This window comes from Eumetopias jubatus, unplaced genomic scaffold (genome assembly GCF_037043125.1).
Source record: "Eumetopias jubatus isolate StellerSeaLion01/CBP00866 unplaced genomic scaffold, mEumJub1_p1.0 scaffold_7, whole genome shotgun sequence".
NCBI classification, from domain to species: Eukaryota; Metazoa; Chordata; class Mammalia; order Carnivora; family Otariidae; genus Eumetopias; species Eumetopias jubatus.
This window is the reverse complement of record NW_028274813.1, coordinates 103,462,031-103,488,395: the sequence shown is the minus strand read 5'-3', so window position 1 is coordinate 103,488,395 and position 26,365 is coordinate 103,462,031. Positions and strand designations below refer to the sequence as shown.

Genomic DNA, 26,365 nt, shown 5'->3' with positions numbered 1-26,365 from the left:
GAGGGTCACACGAAGAATGGACAAAAGGCTACCCACTCAACTTGTTAGAAATTGTCCTTTACCATCTGGACTGCACCATGCATTCAACAATGTAAAGGTTTATTCGGAGTTTTGAAATTAGTACCAGCATCCAAAACTAACGTCCTTTAGTTGCTGTGACAGCTCCCACCAAATCTCTTAGGAATATACTTGAGACATGACATTTAAAATCTGCTTCCTCAGAAAAGAAAAAGTCCCACTCAAGAATGACTGCCAAGAACTTGCAACTCAAACTTCCCTAAACCCAGACATCATAACACCAGGGAGGTTTCAGAGCACTCAATCCATCTGAAAGAGGCCAGAACAAACAAACATAGACTTCCCTAGTTCTCAATTTTAAGAGCGCTCTATACCTAAATATTCTTTTTTTTTAATGGTAAATTATCCTTAAAACACACAATTTTCAAATACAATTGTTACCATAGCACCACAACAATCCCAGAAATTCACGGTGAAATATGCTATAAGAACCATGTGAAAGGTGCTTAAGTGAGCTACTATTAGAAACCACAAACATCACCCAGACAACGAAAAGCTAAGATTCTTCAGGTACTTAATTAACTGCAGCTATTTAACAAAGGAGATGATGTTAAGGTCACTCGTGCAGGCAGCTTAAAACCAGCTTTGATTTGCTCTTCAGTTTATGCTAAATTACAGATCTCCTTACCTGAACACAAAGTCTGCCAGGACAAAAGTAGAAAGGACAGCTCCCCGCCAAGATCAGGAAAAACGATTAATCAATTCAAAGTAATTGGGGGGTACACTGTAGTGATTCATTTAGCAAGTAATAATTAAAACCAAGGCAAAACGCATAGGGAGGCAGGCAAAATGTTAAGATCAATTCCTCCACTGAGAAGTTATTAAACATTCAAGCCCAAGAATTTACAAAGTTGAGAAGTGATGCTTCTCAGGAGATGGTAGTAAAGGAGTGAACCATATTTTCCTGACCACACCACTCCCCAAAGTCACCAATTCTCTTAACACCAGTTAAGGCTCACAGAACAATTTAATACTCTCTGGACATTATTCCACCATTCGTCACGTTTTGCTCTTTCTCCTGCACTTGAGCCAAAGGAAAGGGAGAGAGAAAATGGTAACCAGGGTTCCCAGTTACTGGAGAAAGTCCTGTGCCCCATGCTTTCTTCCACTTCCTCTTCGGTTCCCATTTTCTCTGTCTTCCCTGCTCAGCCTCTGGAGTGCATATTCTGCTTCCCTTTTTCCTTTCTCTCTCACACCCAGCCTTCCTTTACTTTCTCCAGCACCTGTCCTGGCTCCGACCTCTGATCCCCTGAACTCTTCTCTCCATCCTGCAATTTTTGTTCTGCCCCTCCCATGACAAGAGATACAGACCTCTTGCGGCCAGTGCCCCCCATCCCTCACCTCCCGATCACTCATTCCTCTGAATTCCCTTCCGATTGTTGGGCTCTCACCCCTCTCGTCCCTTGTGTCCTCTGTTCTTTTACTTCACGTCCCTCCCATTCCCCCAAAGCTTCGTTTCCCCTTCGCATTTCCTTCCTCTTTCCTGTCTTTTAATCCATTTCACACCCACTATCCCCTTCTCTTTCTCCATGAGATTTCGTGTCTCCCGCCCCCCACTTTGTCCCGCTAAGACCTTACCCTGTCACCCTCCCAACCCTCTCATTTCCCCCAATACCCCTAGTCCTTGTTGCTCTGGTTCCCCTTCCCCTTCCTTTGCCCCCAAGTTCCCTCTTCACCCCGCCCCCAGACTCACGTCCCCGCCCGCCCCTCTCCCTCACTCCTTCACCCTCTCCTACTGCCCTCGCCGCCCTGCTGTCCCCGGGGTCCCCTCTCTGGGGCTCCCAAGCCCTCCTCCAGCCCGCTCCCCGGCCCGCCTGCACCCGCCCCCCGTATCGCCCTCACTCCCCGTCCCCGGCCGCGGCCCCTCCCTCACCGATGGTGGAGATGAAGGTGGTGTTGAAGGCGTCCTCGGAGAATCGGAACAGGAGGCAAGTCTTGCCCACCCCCGAGTCGCCGATCAGCAGCAGCTTGAAGAGATAATCGTACGTCTTCGCCATCTTCTCGCTCCGGCCCTCTGACCCGGGAGCGAGAGAAGCGGCGGAGAGAGGCGGGGAGGGGGCCGCGGGCGAGGGGGCGTGTCCGCCTAGCCACCGCCGCTCGCCCCGCCCTGCGACCCGCCCCTTCCCTTGGAGAAGGCCTGCGCGCCCCGCCCCGCGCGGCCAATCCGCGGGGGCTTCGTCATCACCGCCCGCGTCCCAGGGTTAGATGGGACTTGTAGTTCCTTGGAGGAGCCTCGGGCGTGCCCGGCGCCGGCTGTCCGAGCAGCCCCAGGGGATAAAAGAAGATCCGCTGCTTGCTGGGTGAGCGGGTGGATTAGACGTTTCCACCCCTGCTGGGAAGGAAGGCTCGGTTTCGAACTCTGCGCGTCGTGCCGCGGGAACTCAACTTCAAGGTTTCTTTGTGTGTGGGCGCCTTTCAAATCCAGACCTCGGAATCTGAGTGCCACGACTCCCGCATCTCTTCCGCCGGGACCCGGAGCAGAGAGATGCCTTTCTTCACGCTGCTGTGGCGCAGCCAGTGGATTATCTGCAGGGTGCGTTATCTGGCTTCTCCTGCAGTTCCTGCCCAGCACCACCTCTGTGCCCCCTCCCGCAGCCCCTCAGTTACAGATCTCGAAAAGAATGATTGCCGTTCTAACTTAAACCCCAGTCATGTTCTCTTCACGCCACACAGACCAGAGCCAAATACGATTGGTATTTTAGAGGATCTGCTATGCAGACCACTCCCCTCCCCCTGCAAGACGATCGATAAAAAATCTGGGAATTGAAAATATTAAGGCTTGTGCTACATACAGGTCTGTGTCCTATAAAGTGGCAAGCATTATGTGAGGCAGGAACTATGACCGTGGGAATCTAGAGAATAAGATTTGGATTTTGTGTTGGGTGAGCGGCTTAACGTCTCCGTCTCGGCGCACCAGTTTTCTCATCTGTAAAATGGGTATAAAACAAGCTGTTTCGTAGGGTTGTAGAGAAAATTAAATGAGATAATATGGAAGCACTTTGAAATCCATAGGCATTGTAGAAATGTTAGTGGTGATGGTTACCTTCTTAAGCCCTCTGGAGGCTCTCAACGGATGATAAATGAACGGGGGGAGCAACATTCTGTTATACTCACTCTACTCCTTTACTTACTGGTTTAAACTATTCTTTGTTTTGTGGATATAGTGTTCAGGCCTCTTCATTTGCTAGTGCCAGAAACCCAACCAGATCAAGTTCTCCTAGAAGGGAGATTTCCTGGCTCAAGTAAAGCCTAAGGGCAAGGAATGGCTGCGCAAGTCTAGGACCAGAAGCTCTACCCAGTCAGGGCTCTCTCATCTCTTCTCCCTTCTCAGTTTTAATTTCTAATATGCCAAATACCGATTGATAAGACCAACATGAACAAAAGCTCTTCAGAGTCCTCAATAATTTTTAAGAGGATTTTTTTTAAAGGGGTCCTGAAGTAAAAATATTTGAGAACCACTGGCCTAGGCATTTACCTTAGATCTAAGGAAATACCTCCTGGAAGATTAGAGGAGGTTATTAAGCGAGCCGGTGGACTCAACCATTAGTGGAATAAGGAAAAAACTTGGGACAGTTAGTTAAACAAGACAGGCTTTTCTAAAACACATCTTGAGTGCCTTGTGACCTCATGTAGGGTGCCAGTGATATTCCATTCTTGGTCTTGTTGTGGCAGAAGATTCAGTTGGTCTTAGTATTGGCCTTCACCTTCTGTGTGGAAAGAAGATGAAATGTGTCATTGACTCACACTTATTGATAATACAGTACCCAGAAAGTTGCTGCTAATCTAATGTCTAATTCCTGGAGCTCACTAGATGGGAACAAAGCTCCTAAGGATGTCAGTGTCAGTTTCTGTCCCCTCAAGAGAAGGGCCCTGCCCTCTGCCTCCTTGCCCCAGCCAATTCTTGGACAAGCCTGTGAATTTGGCCTCAACCGGGGCTGAACAACCATGAACAGCTCAGTTCTATACCTTCGCCTTCATTCTGGAAAAGAGGGGGGAAAAATCTTCCAAGACCAGTGAAAGCTTTCTTTTATAAAATGTGTACTGATTAAAATAAATTTCAGCCCCACTATCTGCATGTAACTGTTGGCATTCATTTTTCTGTATGAGTAAGAACACACTGATGTGGTATAGAGCTTAAGTTCAGAAAGAAGTTAGAGTTAGGAATTTTAAAGTCCCTAAATTTCCTTAGGGGAATTTTGTTAATTGATGGGAATTAAAACAAAACAAAACAAAACTGTGTCTTATTTTCACTTCCCTGGTTTTTCTCTACCACCAAGTGTATATAATATTGGGACTTTCTAGGTGGTAAATCTGTGCATCACTGTTGAACCACTTAAGAATTTTGATATGTGGACACTATTTCAAGAAGAATCCAAATTTTTCCCTTTATGCATTATTAATTTTTATATTTGTACAACAGTGTTCTTAGAGATCAGATTTGGTGGTAGTAGCAGTACCATTAAATCAAGGTACTTTGCTCAAAGGACTGGACAATAAGTATATTTGTAGAGCTGAGGGTACCACATGGAACAGGTTGCTGGTTGCCACCTTCCTTTCTTTCTCCAAGTGGCATTGGTGGACCCCCTTTCTAAAAATCCATGCTACTGCGCTCTGAGGAAAACACATCAGTATTTTTTGCTACTTGCCCAAACCCATCTTTGAAATGCTACATCACTGCAGAGCACGAGGAAGAACAGAACATTCTATCTGATTCCGTAAATGTTTATTGAAGCCTTTGGTAAGGTTAACGTGGACATAGCAGCTTGACTTACAGAAATCTAGATATTCCAGGACTTGACCCTCTGTGGTTTCTGGCAGGCGAGCACTCTTTCTTCCTGCTTTTGGGAAAGGCTGTGAATCATGGTACTTTACTCCTCCAGCCAAAGCGATGGACATAGGACCAGGCTGCGTCAATCTGAGTTCTTCCCTGTGACTCTTCTAATGGGGAGCGGTAACGATGCTGAAAGGAGGTCTGAATGCTGGGAGGTCTGTGTGAGCTTCAGGCTGGTTTTGATCAGAGCTTTAGTTCATTTGCCTGTATTCTCTTTCCCTGCCCTCCTCTGCATGTTTACTTTGTCCTCAAGCTGGCTTTCCTTTGCCATGTTGCACAATTCCAAGGGCATTATTCGCTTCTTACAGTTTATTAATTTGGGGATCAAAGACATCCCCCCAAGAATCTACACATACTCTTGAGAGTCTGTATGTTCTCTAGGCAAATTTTCAAATTAATTCAAGCGTTCTCCAACTGTATAAAATTGCTCTATAAAACTCGCATGTAAGAAAAGTTACCTTTCTTAACTGCTTACATGAAATTAAATTTGGCTGAGACCCCTACTTGTCAAGGGCTGGCAAAACTGGTATCTATCATTACTGGGGCTTTTCTTCCTCGTAACTGCATCCTATAAGAATCCAGGAGCTTACATGGTCCCGAAAAATTAGGGGCAAAGCAGCTTCTGGTCATCAGCCTGCACCCGTCAGTGTTGACACTTCTGTCCAAACACTCTCGGGTTCTGGTCCTCTGCCATCTGTTGAGCACAGCTGTCCCGGTGGGCTACAAAGATGTCCTTCATGGTGATTATTTTCACTGACTGATGACTCAGCCATCGAATAAGTTCTCTGTTATCTAATAGTTTGTGTACTTCTTTGTCTTCTCCCTTAAAACTTGAGCTCTTTGAGGAAAAGGACATTGCTAATTTCTCACTGTGCCCCCAGCAAGCCTAGCATGATGGCTTAATTGAGCAGGTACTCAATTAAGTTGTCAAATAAATGAATGAACATCTGACTATCGTGCCAGTTTTCTAGTTTTTTAAATAGCTGGGACACCTTCAGTTTATTATTCACTATAAGACCTAGGTATTTTTGACCTCACAAATACCTTTCTGTTTTTTACCTATCTTGTATTTATATGTTATTCATTCTGTAAGTATACTATTCATTATTGTGTTTAAGAAATCAGTGTGATTATATCTTATTTCTCTAGCTTGTTAAGATCATATTGGATGATAATCCCTCAAAAAATACCAATTTCTCTTACCACCTGTGTGTTATCCCAAAACATGCCATTTGTTTAGTGATATTCCAGTGGGATAATTCTATAATTATCTTCATCAGAGAGGGACAAACAGTACTCTTTCCACCCACTGTTGTTTCCTGGGTAATCATGGGATGAATAATGTCCACTCAAACAAATATCCATTAGGCTTACTATGAAACGAGCTCAGCAAGGCCACATGGAGAATACAAAGAGATCTATCATGTGGTCCCTGCCCTCAGTTTGCTTCCCAGTTAATTGAGAGGAGAATCCACAAGTGAAAAGCTCAATGATAAATGGGAGACAGGTACTTGGTTATATACACTTCGTTTGTCCTGATGGGTCAGGTGTTCATTCTGATCGGTTGGCTTTTAATTCAGATTGGTCAGGCATCCATTTTGGTTGGTTGGGTGTCCATTGTGATTATTTGGGCATACATTCTGATTGGTCAGGCTTCCAAACTGATTGATCAAATGCTCATGTCAAACAGATTGTTAAATATTTTGCATATCACGACTAGATGCGAAAGTTAAATAACAAATGATATAATACCAAAAATTGCTGCCGTAAGTATAGTATCTGCTTGATTAACACATTTCTGTAAACCTAGCTTCTTAGAACAGAGTCAGTAGGTATATAACAAAGGTGTAGAGGGGATGAGAGGACATTCTGCATCCTTCAGGCCTGGGTTAATAAACATGACTGAATGGGAGGCCACCTATAGCACAGGCCCTTAGAATATGGGCAAGGACCATGGCCAATGCTCAGATGAAAGCAAAACTCTTTCTTGGGTGTCACGAGTGAATACCTAATCATCCAGAATGTGGAGGGAGCCGCCCAAGTTGCAACAATTCTGAGTGGCTCCATTTTTGGGTAGGGTCCAGCCGGCAGAAAGGGGAGGTCAAGCTTAGCCTGCACAGAGAGTTGGGATCAATTATTTTACTCTACTAGGGGGTAGACTGTAAGGAATCCATTTGAATACCTCTTGTATTATTTCTTTCTCTGATATAAAGTTTCTGACAATAAAATACTTTACAAAAAATAAGATAAAATATTTTAGTAAAATCCATTCCTTTATGCAGGATTTTGTGTCAAATAAGGCATATGCAGTAAGTATATGCATTTTGGGTAGAGTTTCTTGTAAGCTTGAGTGATTAAAGAAAGCATTTTGGGACCAAATGTAAAATGGACTCTGATCCATTGGCAAAATGAAGATATGCTGAAACTCACAATCATAACAGATCTGAGATGTTTATGGCAGTAAATAATAGAACACTGGATGGCTTAAATAATGAAAATATTTATTTAACCACATACTAAAATAATCAGATATAAAACTAATGACAGGTGAGTCATCCAGTGATTCAAATGACATGCCTGGGACCTGAGGTTTCTCTCTCTCATTTTCTTAGCAATGCTTCCTCAAAGTAACACTTATTTCAACAGGCCAGCCCAATGTGGTTGCAAAATGTCTTCCTGAAACTCCCCAAACTCCTTGCTTCCACGTTCAACAAAGCAGAATATAGAGTATCCTCTTCCTCAAAAGTTTAAATAAATCCCCTAAAATTGAGTTCCCTGGGACCTGACTGCCCTGCCATGAAATAATCCTAACATCCAGGAGACTGGCCTAGACCAACTGGGTGGGGCTGAGGGAAGGGTCAAGCTCAACCTAAATCATGGGGTCCAATAGAGACAGAAAACAGGAGACAAGACTACAGAAGCAACAAATGAATACTAGCCCCTGTTTCAGTGTCAAGTACATATCAATATTTGTATTGAGTACAGCTAGGTGGTTGTTTATGTTGGAATTTCTGGAGAAGTCATGGAGCTGATCCAGGAAAATTCTGACTTGTTCTCTTAAACAGGTACGTTGATGTTGAACTGGGAAGAAGAGCAAGAAGCAAATAACTGTTTGCTTAAAGAGGGGCTGGGTGGTCCAAAGCTAGAATTACATAGGCACTTATACACCTGACTCCTCTCTACTCTACCTCAACTCAAAGCAAGTAGCAAAGGTCAACCATTTCGGCAGCCTTGAACTTTCTTTTTTCTTTTTTTAACAGATTATTGTGTTTATTTGAGAGAGAGAGAGAGACTGGGAGGAGGGGCAGAGGGAGAGAGAGACTCTCAAGCAGACTACCTGCTGAGCAAGGAGCCTGATAGGGGCTCTATCTCACAACCCTGAGGTCATAACCTGAGCTGAAATCAGAGTCGGACACTCAATGGACTGAGCCACCCAGATGTCCCAGCCTTGAACTTTCTAAGTTCTGGGGTTTTGTAATGAAGAGAGGACTGGACTAAGCACCAGGTGACCTGAGTTCTGTTCCCACCTCTGCCACTAACTAGCTCTGCTCTGTGACCATAAACAAGGACAACCTTTCTATGCCTCAGTTTCCTCAACTGTAAAATGAGGGGGGCTGGGTTAGATATTCCCTTCCTGACTATAGAATCCTTTGGCTCTTGAATCCAAACCCCCATAATAGGTCACTCTCCCAAGCGAACCAAACACCCTGATGAATCGAGATTTATCCCAACAGCCTCGAGGCCTAGTAGGTCTTTTGGAGGCCAGGCAGGGTGTGGAGCTGGGAAAGGAGCCAAAGATACCTAGTTCCTTGTTCCAAATAGCATTCAGTCCACCCTATGACTCAGTTATCGGTACTTCTCTCTTTCCAAGGAGTGCAACGTTTCAGTCTTCTCTGTGCTGGTGACAACAATTTATGAGGGTACCAGTCTAAAAGGTTCAGAGAAAAATGAGACTCTGCTTTGTATTTTGAGCCATATCCAGTAATATTCCTGCTTCCAATTCCTACTTAATATGGATAATCATTTCCTGAATAACCTTAAACATAGACTTTTTTTTTTTCTAATTTAACAGCAGCAAGGCTTATTCAATGGAGTTAATCAGGGAACAGGTTGAATACTCCAGAATCTATGATAAAACATCCGATCTCTCTTGAAATTCCTCATTCTCACTGTTCAAACAGAACCGAAGCAGTTAATATGAAATCAAGCAGAATTCTTTGATTACTTATTTTTAAGATTTACAATTAGAAGTGATGGTTGCAACATAACAGAATGCTGAAGAAATAGGCTGAATAGGTGATTCTTCGGTGCCAGGATGAAAATTCAGATTAAGAAAAACTGCTAATGAAATCCTAATCACATAGTAATTTCTCACGTATTACTCTATGAAAATCAAGTAGCTATATGGCCTAATTAGGCCTGTTTGGGAGATTATCACAACATCTTATTTTTGCAATGAATGGCATTATTCAGCGTTTAATATTCATTGAGGCTTTTATGAAACAGAGAGGTTTCCATATGTCTCTAGAGCAAAACATTTGTGTTTGCCATCTGCTACTCAAGAGTAGTTTTGTAGAAAAAGAATGCAAATTGCTCGGTTCTTTAATTACTTTGGGGTTAGGCTATACTATAGTTGGGACTGTGGAACGGCCAATTCACAGCTAGGAGCATACAGTTGTTTACTTAGCCACTAACTTACAGAATTCTTTACAAGCAAACCGCATGAAAAGAAAGTGAAGCTTAAAACTATCTTTGTCCTTTAAGCTCAAGGCAAAGTTCATTATGAAGTGATGTGTGAGACTTTTTTTAAGTTAGCATTAAGGAGACACTATCTAGGACGTTGGATTTTGAGGTTGGTATAGCAAATATCAGTTCTCTTTTCTTAATCCTGACACCAAAGGAATATATGACTCAATACTTAAAACAAAACAAAAAAAAAAAAAACAAAGGATCTCCTTGAACTCAGTATTAAAAAAAAAAAAGGAATTTACTTTAGTTACCCAGGAGATAATTACTTGGGCTTTGGACTCTGCTGTTTGTTTCGCTTTCCCCCCTTCTCATTAGTTTCTTGAATTGTGGATAATTCTCTGCTTGGTAACATCTCCCTAGCCTATGGATATGCACCATTAGTTTTGCTTAATCAGGAGTCACTTCAACCAAGAATTTAACCCAAAGTGGAAACGCTGGAGCTTAGCGAAAAATCTGTAAATTTCAATTACTGATGCTCTTTGGAGCCCTGCTCACAGTAAAATTTCATTCACTGGGGTTATTGGTATATGGAATGTGAGAAATTGACAAATGAAAGGGACCTAGTTTGGCCGCTGACTAGCTACGAGATCCTAACCTTATGGACCTCTACTTTCTAAGACTATTTTCTGCTTTAAGATACTATAAAACCAGTGAGTATAGAGATCATTTATTGTTTCCAAAGTTTGTGCCTCAGAACATTAAGTGAATGGGTGGGTGAAGCTAGAAGAATGGGTTTCATGCCAAACGCTTTTGAGAAATGCTGCTCTCACAGTGTTTTGATGATACGATTTCTCTGAATCCTCAGTATGCTGATGTGCTTTGTGACTGACTCTTCACAGTCGGGTGCAAAGTACAGGCTTCCTCACACTTGTACTCTGAGGCAACTTTTTGATGGAGAGTCTTCTGGGACCTGTGTTTCGCAGAATATATGTTGGGAAACTGATTGCATCTAGACCCTTAGTTTTAGATATAAAGATTGAATTGTAAAGTCCTACTGTCATGATGAAAATCAGCATGTTTACAGGAAGCTGACAAACTGGACTGGTTTCTCCTGAATCCCAGGGCAGGGCTCCCTCCTGCCACCTCTCTCGCGACTGCACCCACAGAAACATTGGCCAGAGGGGAGGGGTGCTGTGATGGCTCCTTTCTCCCCACTTGGGGCAACTGCCTTGCCCCCAAGTCCTGGGGGACAGACATGGTACTCAATGGAAATGAAAATCACCTCATGTCCAGAAGCTAACTTACCCAGCATTCAAAAAGTGTAAAAAACTAGATTCTTAAATGAACATTCTGGAGCCTGAGTTTTTCAGGAAAAAAAAAAAAAAAAGACTAATGTCAATAATTAAGCTAACATCTGCATTTTTTCTTTTGTATTATTCTGTATTTTGAGTGAGTTATAGGACCTGTTAGAGGGTCACATCACACCCAGGCTCATTTTCTACAGTGACATCTAAAGTTCTGTAAAATGATCTGTATAATAAAATGCTCTTAAAAGATAAATTATTTAAATTTCTTGAGGGTATGAATTATATTCATATTGTATCCCTAATGACTAACACAGGGCTTGGCATATATTAGGTGCATAGTGATAAATATGTTTGCATTCATTAAATTATAATCCAATGATTAGACTTTAATAAAATAACTGTTATAATACATTAATAGTACTAATGACATCCTATCTTTTCAAAAATCTCAAAGATAAATTCCTTGACCTGGTGAAGGTTTAAAAGCAGAAGCTAGGGCGCCTGGGTGGCTCAGTTGGTTAAGCGACTGCCTTCAGCTCAGGTCATGATCCTGGAGTCCCAGGATCGAGTCCTGCATCGGGCTCCCTGCTCAGCAGGGAGTCGGCTTCTCCCTCTGACCTTACCCCCTCTCATGTACTCTCTCTCTCTCCCTCATTCTCTCTCTCAAATAAATAAATAAAATCTTTAAAAAAAAAAAAGCAGAAGCTAGCTAACACTCATTATTTGAAATCTTCTATGTGATGTGGTATTTCTTTCAGGGAATAATAAATGGGATCGCTTCTGTGTTTGACTTTTAAATACAGGCACATAGACTTAGAAGTGGAATGAATCGGTAGATACCCAGTACTGTCTTCCAGTCATTGTAGAATTCCCCTGTCAGGCAGTTGGTCTCTATTAAACATCCCCAGAGATAACACACGTAATAATAAGCCTGAACCCTGGAGGGCCTGAGTCATCAGAGAAGGATTAAGTCAGTGTTGGCGAATCATAGTTTGTGTTCTATATTTTCATTAATTTAACAAAAACTTTTTTTTTTTTTAGCACCTACAATATATAAAGCAACCCACTAGGTACTATAAGGGGAATAAAGACGAAACTGGTACTGACTATCCCTTAAGAAGCCTGCGGTTTTGCAGGAGAGGTGGGGTACACGCATACGTAATTACAATGCTGGGTAAAATTATGATATGCCAGTGATGCACTGTTGTAGAAAAAGTTCTTTCCTAATTAGTTTATTTTTCTTTCAAAACTGGTAGTCTATAGGTCAGCAGATTCCCCAGTGTATTAGAATGCCCCATTCCCGGACTATTCTGGATAAACAGCATCCGGGACATCAAGTTTCATAAATGGTCATCAGCATCATCTGAGAGCCATGCTTCTTATTAGAGAGCAGGACAGGGCCACCCCAGCACGATCTTTTTTTTTTTTTTTAAAGATTTTATTTATTTATTTGACAGAGAGAGACACAGCGAGAGGGGGAACACAAGCAGGGGGAGCGGGAGAAGGTGAAGCAGCCTTCCTGCTCAGCAGGGAGCCTGATGTGGGGCTCGATCCCAGGACCCTGGGATCATGACCTGAGCCGAAGGCAGATGCTTAACGACTGAGGCACCCAGGCGCCCCCACCCCAGCAAGATCTTATTGACCAGCACTAAGTCACTTACTTGGACATATGATTCACTTGAACTGGCTGGGTGGGAGGCTGAATCACAATGACGTGGGAGCCTGGACTGGTGGGGAGGCTGAGGGCATGCCTCCAGGAAGGTAGGTACTTTGGGTGGCAACGTCATAACTGTTGGGTCATCTAGTAATAGTTGGCTCAAGTTGTCAAGTGACAACCAGAAATGGGGTCAACGTAGGCGCACATGTTGTCCTTGGCTCACAGAGTGGCTCTGTCTGAACAGAGTGCACCTGTCGGGGAGAAGGCTGGTGGGGGTGAGGGCAGAAGGAGGCTCTGTCTGTCCACACCCCAGAAGTGACCACCACCCGATGGTATGAATTGACTCCTTTTTCTGATTCGGGCTGTGTTTTTATCTCTATTAAAAAAAAAAATTTAAGGAATTCATCTATGTAACCAACATCCAAAGATCATTAAGGAAATATGTCTTTCATACATTAGAAACCATGGTGTTAGAGAAGGCTGAACTAAAGCCTTTGTCTGAGCCAAGAATCCAGAATCCAATGCTCTTATCGTTGAAATACACAACAACAAATTAACATCAAAGTATACATCTTATACATTTCACTATTTACATCTTTTGCCTTGAGAATTGATGACTAAAAATACTTTTTATGTGTGGACATCGTTCTTTTAATTAAATGTTGTAAATCATTAAATGAAAGAGATGTGACTTAAAAAAACGCTCATAATTTTAACTTTTTTGTATGTCAAGCCAAGACTGAGATCATGACTCTGATTCTGAGGGGAATCATGCGGATGGAGGGATTGGTTTTGTCCCATAGCTCCTTGCAACCTTGGCTGACCCAAGGACTGCTATGAAGAGCAGGGCAGCACACACCCAGGGCCCGAGGGAGTCACGCTTTTCTTCTCCTTTCTACTTGGTCCATTTTGGGGAGGCAACAAAAAGGTCACCCCATGGGGCACCTGGGTGCTCAGTTGGTTAAGCGACTGCCTTCGGCTCAGGTCATGATCCTAGAGTCCTGGGATCGAGTCCCACATCGGGCTCCCTGCTCAGGTAGAACTCTGACTGCCCCCCCCCCCCATGCTCTCTCTCTGTCTCATTCTTTCTCTCTCAAATAAATAAATAAAATCTTAAAAAAAAAAGGTCACCCATGCCAGGATCACCACCTAGAGCTTTGGTATCTGGGTGCAACCTCTCCAGTAAAATATTTAATTATGGAGTTTATTCATTTGATTTCTGGCCCTTATACCTACTGGAGAGCATGGCTACTGCCCAGAATAAGTTATTTGTGGTAGGAGAGCAGGCAAAACACTTGGAACAGCTCATGCCCATGTGTATTATATTTGAGGTAGCAATTACCTCTGGTATCCAGATTTGTGCAGGCTCCAGTATTAACTCACACTTTTGGCTTATTTATTATTTGGCCAGATATCATTTGCTCTTTTGTCTTAGCAAGAGGGGACCCTCCCCTGGGGCCCACTCTTTAGAGAGCCCTACCCTTGTCCTCTTCGGGTCCCTACTCCCCAGTGGGTGAGGAATCCACAGGCCACGTGGATGTATTCACTCAGAGCCATGCTCCCTTTCTAGAATCCACTCTAGGTTCCCAGACCCCAGAATTCCCTGCCAAAGATCCTGCTTCCAGGAATGGTAGGGGCCTCTTTTCCTGACCTATCCTTCTGAGGGTACACTGCCATTGGTGTGGCACCACAGGCATAAGCAATGGCCAAAAGGGGGTGCTAACGTGGCCAGAGCTTGAACGCATGGTCTGGGATCCTCCTTGTATGTGTATGAGGCCCTTCCTGATGCAGCCTCTGCCTGGTGGCGGGAAAGCAGGGCATCAGTCCAGGCCAGGACTGCTCTCCCTGAATCACCACATTCTGGCATGGAGCTCTGTGGAGCCAAATATTCTAAATTTCAATCACTTTTTTAGGTCATTATAAACATCTGTCAAGGTAAGAAACTTGTTATCTTCATTTATAATTTTTTAAATATTTAGACACAAGATATGTGGGCCTGTTTTTACTGTTGTTTTTTTTTTAAGATTTTATTTATTTATTTGACAGAGAGAGAGCACAAGCAGGGGGAGCAGCAGGCAGAGGGAGAGGGAGAAGCAGACTCCCGCTGAGCAGGGAGCCCCACGTGAGGCTGGATCCCAGGACCCTGAGATCATGACCTGAACTGCAGACAGATGCTTAACCGACTGAGCCACCCAGCCTCAGTCGGCCCCCCGTTTTCACTGTTTTCTTTGTTTTTGTCATTTCTTGTTGTTATTGTTTGTTTTCACTTTTTTTCACCTCAAGCCCCACAGATTGCCGGACTAGGCCTGCTCTTGGAATAGGTTTGATTTTGAGTTTGTTTAAAATCATAATACAAGGGATCGGTAACAGAGAGTGGAAACGTGGGTGGTGGGTGGGCTGCTTTGTCCGTAAGCCCTGTCCTAACTACGGCCCCATGTCCTGGCCCTGCTCCCTGGCCTGACGGGAGGAACCGTGTGCGTGCACGTGCCTAACATCCACTGGGAACCAGAAGAATATGCTTGGCTGTTCTCAAATAATTCAAGCCCCACATTGCTGCTCTGCTCCAGATTGCTATCATTTCCCTGCCAAGAAACTCTTCCCAGTTGACTTCCTTAAGCTGCTTGGAGTTAAGAGCTGGGCACCATGAAGGCCTCTTTCCAGGCAAAAAAGAATGAACTAAAAAAAAGAATTGGGCCAAGCTTCCTTGATTGAACCATTTCACTTCAGCAAATCCCTAAGCCCTTCTATCTGTTTTGTCAGGAGTAAAATGAGCAGACTAATTCAGTCCTACCTCAGAGGGCAGTGAGCGGCAGGTTTAATTAATGATGGTTGTGACGGGCTTTGTAAGGTAAAGTCGTACATAAATGAAAAGGAGAACTAGAGCTACTTTGTCCAAAGTTGGGAGTGCCTCCTGCTTTCCACTGCCACGGTGAGGGCTCTCAGTACTGATCACAGACTGCTGCAGACTTCAGGGGGACAGAAATGTGCAGGTGAGCTTGAGTTACCTGAACAGAGAGCCGGGTTGGCAATGAGAATGGACACCTCAGATTCCTGGATGGCAGGCAGCCCCAAGACCCACTGGGCCCAGCTGGTGGCAGATGACAGACTGGTTTCTGCAACCAAAGTACAAAGAACAGGTGTATCCATTTATGTCTGGGACCGTTCTGGAAAGATTCTTGAGATCTAATGCCTCACATCGAGTAGAGAGCTCTTCCAAAGATCTCCCCTGCCCTTCTTCTTAGTCTCCCTGCCTTGGTTTGCTGACTTACAGCTCACATTAGAGGAGTTTTCCTCAGGAAGAGTGTTTGCTGAAAATATGCAACAAGGATCAAGCCTGTCGAGGATGCATTTCTTCCTTTAAAGTCACGGTCTTATTTAGAGGGGTCACATTCCATGGTTCACTTAAAGACATAGCTACATGATTTACCAGAAGTCATACTATTCTTGTTAAGCATCACACTTCAGAATTGTTGATTACTTTGGTTAACATGGGATTTCTGTCTCTCTTCTACAATTCATCTAACAATATTCATATGCAACAAATCATAACTTTTTTAAGATTTTATTTATTTGAGAGAGAGAGAGTATGAGAGGGGAATGGGTCAGAGGGAGAAGCAGACTCCCTGCTGAGCAGGGAGCCTGATGCAGGACTCGATCCTGGGACCTCTGAATCATGACCTGCGCCAAAGGCAGTCCCTTAACCAACTGAGCCACCCAGGCGCCCTAAATCATAACTTTTATATAGTAAGAGAACATGATTGCACCTTCCCTTAATCTCCTCTAGACTTTGTTTCTAGGATTGGTGTATCATATGTTGAAATTATGTTTATACAGCCTCTTCCTTTTTATTAGATGACCTTGAGCTCCTTGAAAATCCTAAGAGGGTCTTAATCATTTTTACATCCCCCTTGACATCAGTGCCTTCTTTATAGGAGACATAAAAATACACTTAATCAAACAAATTGAAAATGAAAAGATCTAAGGAGTCATGAAAATGATAAGAAAACCTAATGTTCATTAGGGGGCTCCTTCCTTCCTTCCTCCCTTCCTTCCTTTCTGTCTTTTTCTTTCTTAGGGTGCTTCATTTTCAAATTATTTTTTTTAAGTAGGCTCCATGCCCAACATGGAGCCCAATGTGGGGCTTGAACTCATGACCCTGAGATCAAGGCCTAAGCTGAGATCAAGAGTCAGATGCTTAACTGACTGAGCCAGCCAGGCACCCCTCAAATATTTTTTTTTTTTTTTTTTTAGAAAGAGAGGTGGGGGGAGGTGGGGAGGGGGAGAGGGAGATGGAGAATCAGGGCTCAATCCCATGACCTTGGGACCATGATCTGAGCCAAAATCAAGAGTTGGATGCTTAAGTGACTGAGCCACCCAGGCGCCCCACCCTCAAATAATTTTTAAAAAATTTCTTGTTTGAATCTCTAAGTAAATTATATTGGTTAAGATCAAAATTCTTGAGCTTCGGGGCGCCTGGGTGGCTCAGTCGTTAAGGGTCTGCCTTCGGTTCAGGTCATGATCCCAGGGTCCTGGGATCGAGCGCTGCATCGGGCTCCCTGCTGGGCGGGAAGCCTGCTTCTCCCTCTCCCACTCCCCTGCTGTGTTCCCTCTCTCACTGTGTCTCTCTCTGTCAAATAAATAAATAAAATCTTAAAAAAAATTCTTGAGCTTCAGCGAGACCTAGGCTTACATCTTAGTTTTGCAAGTTACCTTTCATGAGGTCTTGGGAATGGTACTTAAGCTCTGTGCCTTAGTTTCCTTATCTGTAAAATGGGAATACTACTACTATTTATCTCATAGAGACGGTGAAAAGATTAAATGAGATAATCCATGTAAAGTGCTTAGCACAGTGCCTGACACGAAATAAGCATTCAGATGATATCATTGTCATCACCATTAGAGATTATAGGGTCGGAAGTCTTGGTTGCTTGCAGAGCCTGAGAGGATAGCTTTCAGATTTAACTGCTTACCCCATAGTTCCCCTCAATGCTGTCTTATAAATATGAAGCAGGAACCCACTTAGGTTAGAAACTCAAAATTTTCTGCTTCTAGCCCCTGCTTGCAGATTTTATTCTTTAGATACTTGAAGTATGAATAAGATAGTTCTCATCCAAACATAATATGAGGACTGTTTAAAACGCACTTTGTTGGTTGTAAAATATATTGCTAGGCAGTGTGGATCCTTGTAAATGGGCTCACTTCCAATGTACTTGGGATGTCTTTAGTTTAAAATGGCATCCCTTGGGGCACCTGGGTGGCTCATTTGGTTAAGCTGAAGGTGGAGCCTACTTATGATTCTCTCTCTCCCTCTCCCTCTGCCCCTTCCCTGCCCTCTCTCAAAAACAGAAAAGGAGGGGAGGGTGTGTGCCTGGGTGGCTCAGTTGGTTGGGCATCTGACTCTTGATTTTTGGCTCAGGTCATGACCTCGGGGTTGTGGGACTGAGCCCTGAATCAGGCTCCACACTCAGCATGGAATCTGCTGGTCTCTCTCCTTCTGTTCTTCACCACACTTTTGCTCTCTATCTCTAAAATAAATAAAATCTTTTAAAAAAAAATGGTATCTCTCCTCAAATGTGGTCCCTAGATTTGATTGTTCTACATGAAAATAATGTTATTGCATACATTCATCACCAGTTTGCTGAAGTTTGTGGAGAAGGTGTTTTTAGTCAACAAACTATGTCCAGCAAATAACCAGATGCTTCAGGGAGAAGACAGAGCAATAGCGAGGCAGCCTGAGAGGAGGACTTAGCCTTGCCAAAGGTGGTAGTGACAATGGTTTGGAGGGAAGAAGCAACATTATGGGTTCTCTATCCAACCTCTGCCTCCTTCCCTAAGAGCTTCCCTCACCCTCTTCCACTAGGGTGGGCCCCAGGAGTCACCATGGTCCCAAGTGCCCGCAGGCTACTGGACTCCACGCTCCTGACCCAAGCTGAGAAAACCAGCTTCTCTCGCCAGGGCATCTGGGACTGGGACACAGGCCTTCTGGTCGGTCACTGTTGGCCCTGGAACAAGGGGCTAGCATGGCCACTGTCACTGTGAGCCCTGAGAAGCAGAAAAACTGGGGTGTAGGGAGAGGAGGCTGAAAGAGAGTCAGGGAGAAGTAGAGTTGAGAAACCAGGTCACCCCTGAGAGAAAAAGGGAGGTGTCAAGAGAAGAGTTGTCTCCATTCCCGGGGCCTCTCAGTGCTTTGTTCTGACCCCCCCTGAGGCCCCACTGCCCTTCCTGCCCTGGCCCATGTCCAGCACTCTCTCCATTGAGCTCAGGCAAGATTATATCTGTTACGTGAAACCCAAGGAGTCTTGGCTGCGTGAGTGGTTGGCTGAGAGAGAGAGAGACAGAGAGAGAGAGAGAGGCTAAGCCAGGGATTCTGGCTGCACAGGCAGGGTCTGCCTGCTGATGCCCACCCGGGAGATCCTATCACACTGGCCTGCCCAAGCCAGACATGCACACCAGTAATGTTTGCTGATGACCAAACTGAATGGAACAGATGCACAGCTACTCCTGAAATAACGTTCTTTGTCACTTCCTGATATACTTTCTTGTGTAGTACGGAAGAAAGTGGCATTATGGAGGCACACCCAGAATGTTCTAACCCTGAATACTTCTGCAGGGGTATGTATAACTGCTGCTGTCATTGGTCATGCATGTTGCAGGGAAAAAAAAAAACCACACTGGATATGCACTTTAATGTTGTCAGTCCCCATTCTGGGCCACAGGACATTCACCTGTAGCTTTGGCTCTGCCCCAGATTCAGGGACAAATCCTACCTCTAGCTGAAGGTTTCAAGGAGCCCTGGTTCAGGAGTTCAGGGGACACTGTTAGGTCACCCTGGGACCTGTCCTGCTTCACTAAATGCTCTGGTTCTGGCCTCTGGGCTTCAGCCTCATCCTGGGATTCAGTTTGATTCCGTGTTGCAGGACTTGACTCCTGGATGCCCCAGGCTTCAGCCCCTGCCTCTATAACCCAGCCAGGACCCTGGCCCCTTTAAAATCAGCACTCTGGTGCACATACAGCTATTTTTCCTAGGTAACACATCTGAAACACAGACCAAGCTGAGACCTTGCTACCTGCACTTTGTCCTATGTGACCCACACTGCCACTCTGGGTCACTCACAGGGTTATTTCCAACACCTCCCCCAAATCTGCCACCCCCACCTTCACCAATCATCATATTTGCTTCACTTTTGGGACACCTTCCTTTTCACGCCTGAATCTAAGTCACCCTATCACCTGCTAGTGCTCTGAGGGTCCGCATGGTCCTGTGGCTCTGCTTGCCTGGAAGACCTCCTCCCTCTAACTTCAACTGGGCACCAATCACGGTGCCCAGCACGTAGCAGGGTGACAGGGAAGCAGTGTGGTAGAAGGAACATGGGCATCTTGAGCAGATCTATGTTCAAATCCCTGCTCCCCCACTTACACAAGGCTCTTAGTTCCTCTAGAACGCCAAAGGATTGTTGAAAGGATTATGTGAAATAATGTGTCTGGCAAGATTTAGTTGCTATTTGATAAAACACATCTGCTTTTCTTTCCTGCACTTATATTTTTTAACAGCTTTATTGATATTCACATATCATACAACCCACTGACAAAGAGTGCAATTCACTGGTTTTTAGAATATTCACGAGATGTAGATTTCTTAAAATGCAATTAGAGCATGAGAAATAAGAGGTTTAGTAACACTTAAAAAGACTTAGGGTGTTAGTCACCTACAAGGTTATGTTAATCAACAGTGTGGTGCCATCACATTGCCAAACAAGCATATGTGATATGGCGCTGAACTGGTACACATGTGATGATCAGAACAAGGCAAGTAACAGTTCCCTGTGATTCAGAGCTGGCAATGCGTTCAGTCATTGGGCCTATTTTAAGAGGGATGTGGGCAAATTGGAGCATGTCCAAAGAAATTTAAAAAGGGTGATGAGAAACTGTGAATACTAGGATATGCATCCTGGAGAAGTAAATTCTTTTTTTTTTTAAGATTTTATTTATTCATTTGAGACAGAGAGAGAGAGAGAGAATGAGCAGGGGGAGAGACAGAGGGAGAAGCAGGTTCCCTGCTGAGCCAGGAAACCGATGTGGGGCTCCATCCCAGCACCCTGGGATCATGACCTGAGCTGAAGGCAGACGCTTGACCATCTGAGCCACCCAGCCGCCCCTGGAGAGGTAAATTCTAAGAGAAGGTGAAACCCTGTCCTCAATTAGCTCAGAGCTGTTGGTTGGAAAATGAATGACATGTGTTTTCTATGTTCCCTTCCTAGGCCAGAAATTCAATGGGTGAATTTAAAAGCAAGCAAGCTTCCACACGATAGAAGGAACAATTAGAGCTGTTGAAAATAGGAATGGATTGTCCCTTCCTAACTTGAAATTCCATATTTAATGTGTTACTACATCATTAGCAAGTCTGAGAAGGAAGGCTGGTAGAGCTCTTATTCTGTGCAATGGGCTGTGCTCAGGTGGATAAAATGATCCAGGAGGTCAACTCTTCTTTATTCAAGGCCAACCGGCCAGTTTGTGAGTTAGTCTAGTAGTCCCTTCTTTCTCCCATTTTTTATTTTTTATTTTTTTGTGTGAGTAAAGCCATAGAAGTTTAGTAAGTGAAGCTCTCCAGAGTGAGAGGGGTCCGACAGGGGTGCCCTCTCCCATTTTTTAAAAAGATTTATTTACTTCACAGAGAAAGAGAGTGCAGCGGGGAGGGGCAGAGGGCGAGGGAGAGAGAAACTCAAGCATGACTTGGGGCTCAATCCCACAACCCCGAGATCACCACCTGAGCTGAAGCCAAGAGTTGGCTGCTCAACCAACTGCGCCACCCAGACACCCCTCCCATTTTTCATTCCTTCCTCTGGTGTCAGAGAAAAGGATGCCCCAAAGTGTCAATATGGATATTTTATTAGCAGTTTTGATGACACTGAAAGTATTCCTAAAATAAGACTTTCGCATTACCTGATCAGGAGGATTGTGCTCCTCTCTTCCCCACTCTGTATGAAGTGACTTCATTTTAGTACTTGAAATTGACCCCAGTGCAAACATTCGTGGAAATTAGCAAACACTACAGATCAGCAACACACCTCTCCCCTCGCTCCCAGTGTCGACGATGCTACACAGTGACCACAGAGCTGGCATAATTCTACTGGATTTTCAGACTAAGTATCTCTATGAAAAATATATGTAGAGCCAATAGTATTTAACTTTCACCTAAGGGCAATTTGGAATTTAAGTGGTTTAAAATAGTTAACTAGTTTCAGATGAAATGGAATATTTAGGAGAAAATATTTGGAGATTAGACTCGTCTTACATGTATTTTTCCTTTAGAAAAATTCACAATAACCCCGGTCTGTATTTGGAGTTTATTACGCACAGCTGCTTAGGGAGTGACTGGGTAACAGATTAGGGAGACAGAGCCAACGGTGAGGCCCTCTGGAAATGGGAGATAAAGCTCTCTGCTGGCCAGTGCTTGTCCTGCATGTCAAGGGGCTCCTTGTGTCACCTACTGCACTTTGAAAGAACAATCTCTCGGTTTTTGATTCAAAGGTAAGACTCCAGCAAGTATTTTCTGCAGATGGAACGAATTCATGATCTTCCCTAAGTCAGAACTATTCTAGAAACCTAGCATTTTACAAGTTACCACTAGGGAAATCACCATCAGCCCAATATTTCCAGAGCCAACTGATTTCTTTATAATCAACAAGCTCTAGGAATTATAGTTGGCATTTACTGAGCATCTGCAGTGTACTATGCACAAGTATTACCTCATTATGTATTCATATAACCTTATGAAACAGACATACAGATTATTTTCATTTAACAGATGGGGAAACAACTTATAAAAGTTAAGTGGCTATTAGACTTAAAAAGTTTCTGTGCTCCCAGGTAACAGGGCTTACAATGTCTACCACTTTGTGTATAGCAGACATTCTACAAATAGTTTAATACATTTTTAAATGTGAACAAATAGAGCACCATTCTTCTTAATACTCTGAGCCTGCGGACCCATTAGCCTTTTTAATCAGCTTTTATCTAATGGGAAAACAGAATGATTTTCATTTATTTTTGCTTGAACACATTTTCCAAGGGAAGAGCTCACTATAATATCTCATTAACCCTATAATGACTTAGCCTTATTTTTCCAGTTTTAGAAACAAGTTAATTTGGGGCGCCTGGGTGGCTCAGTTGGTTAAGGGTCTGCCTTCAGCTCAGGTCATGATCTCAGGGTCCTGGGATCAAGCCCCACATCAGGCTCTCTGCTCAGTGGGCAGCCTGCTTCTCCCTCTCCCTCTGCCACTCCCCCCGCTTGTGCTCTCTGCCTCTCTCTCATTCTGTCAAATAAATAAATCTTAAAAAAAAAAGAAAAAGAACTGCTTAAAAAAAAAGTAAACAAACAAATTAACTTGGACTTAGCCAGAATTCTGTGGTCCTTCAGTCTTTTCATCACACCAAGTTGAGGCAGAGGGAGAACCAAAGGCATGTATCCAGAAGGACCTAGAAGTTCTGACAGGAAAAGCAGGGTTCTGGATAAACCAGAGGCAGAATAGTTAGTTCTCAAAGAAAGACCAGCACACCAGTTACACAGAGTGTGGCGCTCAGGGGACAGATTCCCGTGCCTGCCCTGCTACTTGGGCAAATTGGGGAATGAGAGTCCATCCTGATCTTAAGAAACCTATGGACTTTTAGGGAAGAGAACACATAGACACATGGACATAAGGAGCGTGAAATTGCAGTACAAGAGCATGAAAAGAAAAGCCACCTGAGACAGCAGTGGTTATTGAGAAAGGATTAACGTAGGCCGTAAGTGCTTACATTTGCATACATTTTTGTTGACCCCAGCATCTTCATAAAATGCCTTTACTATGAGCTGGGGGGAGACAGTGAAGTTTGGGAGAGCACCTGGCCTCTGAGTAGCTCACTTTCTTCCGTGGAGACTCAGGCAGGCTATGAGAGGGTTTGCAGGAAAATAGCTGGGGAGACCAGGAGACCTGGCACCTGATCCTCAAGCCCGGTAGCACAGTGCTGGGACGCCCCGCCTGGCAGAGCTGAACAGCAGTGATTTTTCCCCCCTCTGTATTTTCCCCTCTCCCCACCTTTCAGTGAGAGTAGCCTATAGATATTCTGGGCTTTGCTTTTGAAAATGTTGAGCCCTCTGAGGAACTGAGAATAGTAGTTCTCAACCTTGGCTCCTCATGGAATAACCTGGGGCCTGCGGGGGGTAGGGGAGGGGGCGCCTGGGTGGCTCAGTCAGTTAAGTGTCCCGCTCTTGATTTTGGCTCAGGTCACTATTTCAGGGTTGTGAGATCGAGCCCCACATTGGGCTGTGGTGAGTGTGGAGCGTGCTTAAGATTCTCTCTCTCTCTCTCTCCCTCTGCCCCTCCCCACCCCACTCCCCCATAAACAAATAAACAAACACACACCACCGCCTGGGTACCACCCCCAAATGCCCTACAACTGACCTAGGATGCTCCACTGGTGATTCTAACATGCAACCAAGTTTGAGTATCATTGACTTAAAGGTTTCCTCGACATAGTATGAGAATAAGATTTGCTGAAATGGATAAAACATCTTGGAGAAGGAGGGGGGGGGTCCCTGTTCCAATCTAGAGAAATATCTTTGATTTGTTACTTGGAGTAGTGGGAATCTGGGTTCTGGCTTCCTTACAGTCCCACAGGAAGGTAGGAACACTCCAGAGAGAACGCTGGGATGGTAAATCTAGGGCAGTGTTTCTCACACTGGGATGTGAATGCAAATTGCCAGGGTATCTTGTTAAAAGGCAGATTCTGACCCATGAGGTCTGGGGTTGGGGCCTGAGTCTGCATTTCCAACAAGTTCCTAGGTGGTCCCAATGCAGCCCATAATGTGGCAAAGATCTTCATGACTAGGATTCTAGGCTGTCTCAAGATTCCCATTTTCCATCTCAAACCATAACCTGTTAAACATGAAGGATTCTATAGTCAGGGACAATGGACATCCCCTGCAGTGACCTGGTTGGATTGAAGGCTGAAGGGCAGATGGACCTCATCTACAAATCAACGAAGCCTTGCAGGCTAAAGAGGAGCACATCCTGGCAGGGGATCCCCATGTCGGGGTCCTGGCAGATCACAAAGGCCCACTCAAAAGAGACGACTGAAGATAGCTTCATGTAGGTATTATTTACAAGGCTGACATGGGGTTAACAGAAATCAACAAAAGATCATGAAATTCCACCCCTCAGGCAGAAGAACCAAAAGGGAAGGAAGTAGTGACTGGAATCCCCTAAGAGTTGTAGGAGAGGGACACCTGAAGCAACTGTTTCCTTCAGAGTAATACAGCCATATGGAAGAAAAGGGCCTGTCAAGGATAGAACCAGGGGAATAAATACCCCAACATTTCTCTTTGCCCACTTTGTGATTTCCTACTGATGCATCTCATTGTCCCAACTCAATTAGAAACCAGAGAACAAGGGAACTCAGCAGGTGCAGTCCATCAAGGTCAGTCTCCTGGGCACAGAGAAGGGTGAAGGATGGAGGGAGAGCAGATCAGGTCAGGGACACATGGAGAGAACCCAGCACAATCTCCAAGAATGAGATGAAATGTTCTGCCAGGCCAGCCTGCTTAGTCTGTTCAGGCTGCTATAACAAAACCCTATAGACTGGGTGGCTTAAATACAATTTATTTCTTACAATTCTGGAGGGTAGCAAGTCCAAGATCAATGGTGTGGGCAGATTTGAAGCCCACTTCCTAGCTCCAAATGGAAGTCTCATCACTGTGTCCTTACACAGTAGGAGTGAGGGAGCTCTTTTTAAAATGGCACTAATTCCCTTCATGGGTGTTCTACCCTGATGACCTACCCACCTCTCAAAAGCTCACTGCTCAATACCATCACACTGGGGGATTAGGATTCAACATATGCATTTCAGAGGGACACAAACGTTCAGCCTATAGTACCAGCCCACTGGGCGCTCAGCTTCAGTCAGAAATTAAGGTGGCATGGAAAAGAACATGACAACAGAGTTTGCACCTGGAGACTCTTACCTTTTAAAGATGGGACCTTACCTGAGCGTGTCAAACATCCTCATGAATGACAGATGGATTTCAAACCCCCACAATGGAGCTTTTGGGACGATGGTTGTGACCCTGTGGAAAACTGGTGAGCAGAGAAAAGGTGGGCTTTCTGCAGTTGCTGTTGATTTCAGGAATGTGTTGAGAATAAGCTACACGTTTCGATTCCTGACAACAGGTGGACCACAGAGGAAGGGAAAAAGAATGCAGGCTTGTTATATAGTTTCCTAATGACACAGATTTCTCTGAATTTCTCAGAAAAATACTCAGAAAGGCGGAAGTGTGAAAAGTTGTCTTTAGGGCCCCACCTCACACCCTGAAATTCTTAAAACAAAGCTGAATTTCCAACCACCTTTCTGGGAAAAGAAGGGCACAAGCCAAAGGCACGCCAACCCAGGGGCAAATAGGGATCTGACCTATTTAGAACTGGTCTTGGCTAGCCTGAAATTTAGCACCAGTTAAGTCCCTGGCTTAGCTGGGACACCTGTGAGCTTTCCCAGTGTCTGACGTTGACAAAGGGGGAAGGGAGCAGAGAGGGTTGCACACATCTCAGGTGAAGGCGCTGGTGGGGAACTGGAGAGAACAAAGGACTTTCTCAGATGTGGCCAGATAGAACAGCTGGGGAGTTGTCAGCAGCATACAAACTCCAACTGGCACTTCATGGTTCTTTGGGAAGCCAGGTGGGATTCCTTGAGAGTGGGCTGCCAAGGCAAAGTGGCTCTGGGTCCCTTTATCTGTCAGCAGTGCAAGGACCCGGGGACATTGTAGGAGACACT

At 44.4% G+C, this 26,365-nt stretch overlaps 1 protein-coding gene and 1 long non-coding RNA gene across 2 annotated transcripts in view; both read right to left on the bottom strand.

The window, feature by feature from the left end:
* The window catches only part of RAB8B (RAB8B, member RAS oncogene family), a 57,440-nt gene extending 55,296 nt beyond the window's left edge, over positions 1-2,144 (bottom strand). The window contains exon 1 of the mRNA XM_028100453.2: positions 1,952-2,144. Coding sequence (XP_027956254.1) covers positions 1,952-2,075 — 124 coding nt within the window. The 5' untranslated portion in view covers positions 2,076-2,144. The remainder of the gene's footprint in view (positions 1-1,951) is intronic.
* Positions 2,145-12,571: 10,427 nt separating this feature from the next.
* On the bottom strand, positions 12,572-25,768 carry LOC114206522 (uncharacterized). Its single transcript, XR_003608665.1, has 3 exons — positions 25,584-25,768; positions 15,568-15,675; positions 12,572-12,938 (listed from the first exon to the last, which is right to left on the bottom strand). It is a non-coding gene; the product is annotated as an uncharacterized LOC114206522 (long non-coding RNA).
* Positions 25,769-26,365: the final 597 nt, after the last annotated feature.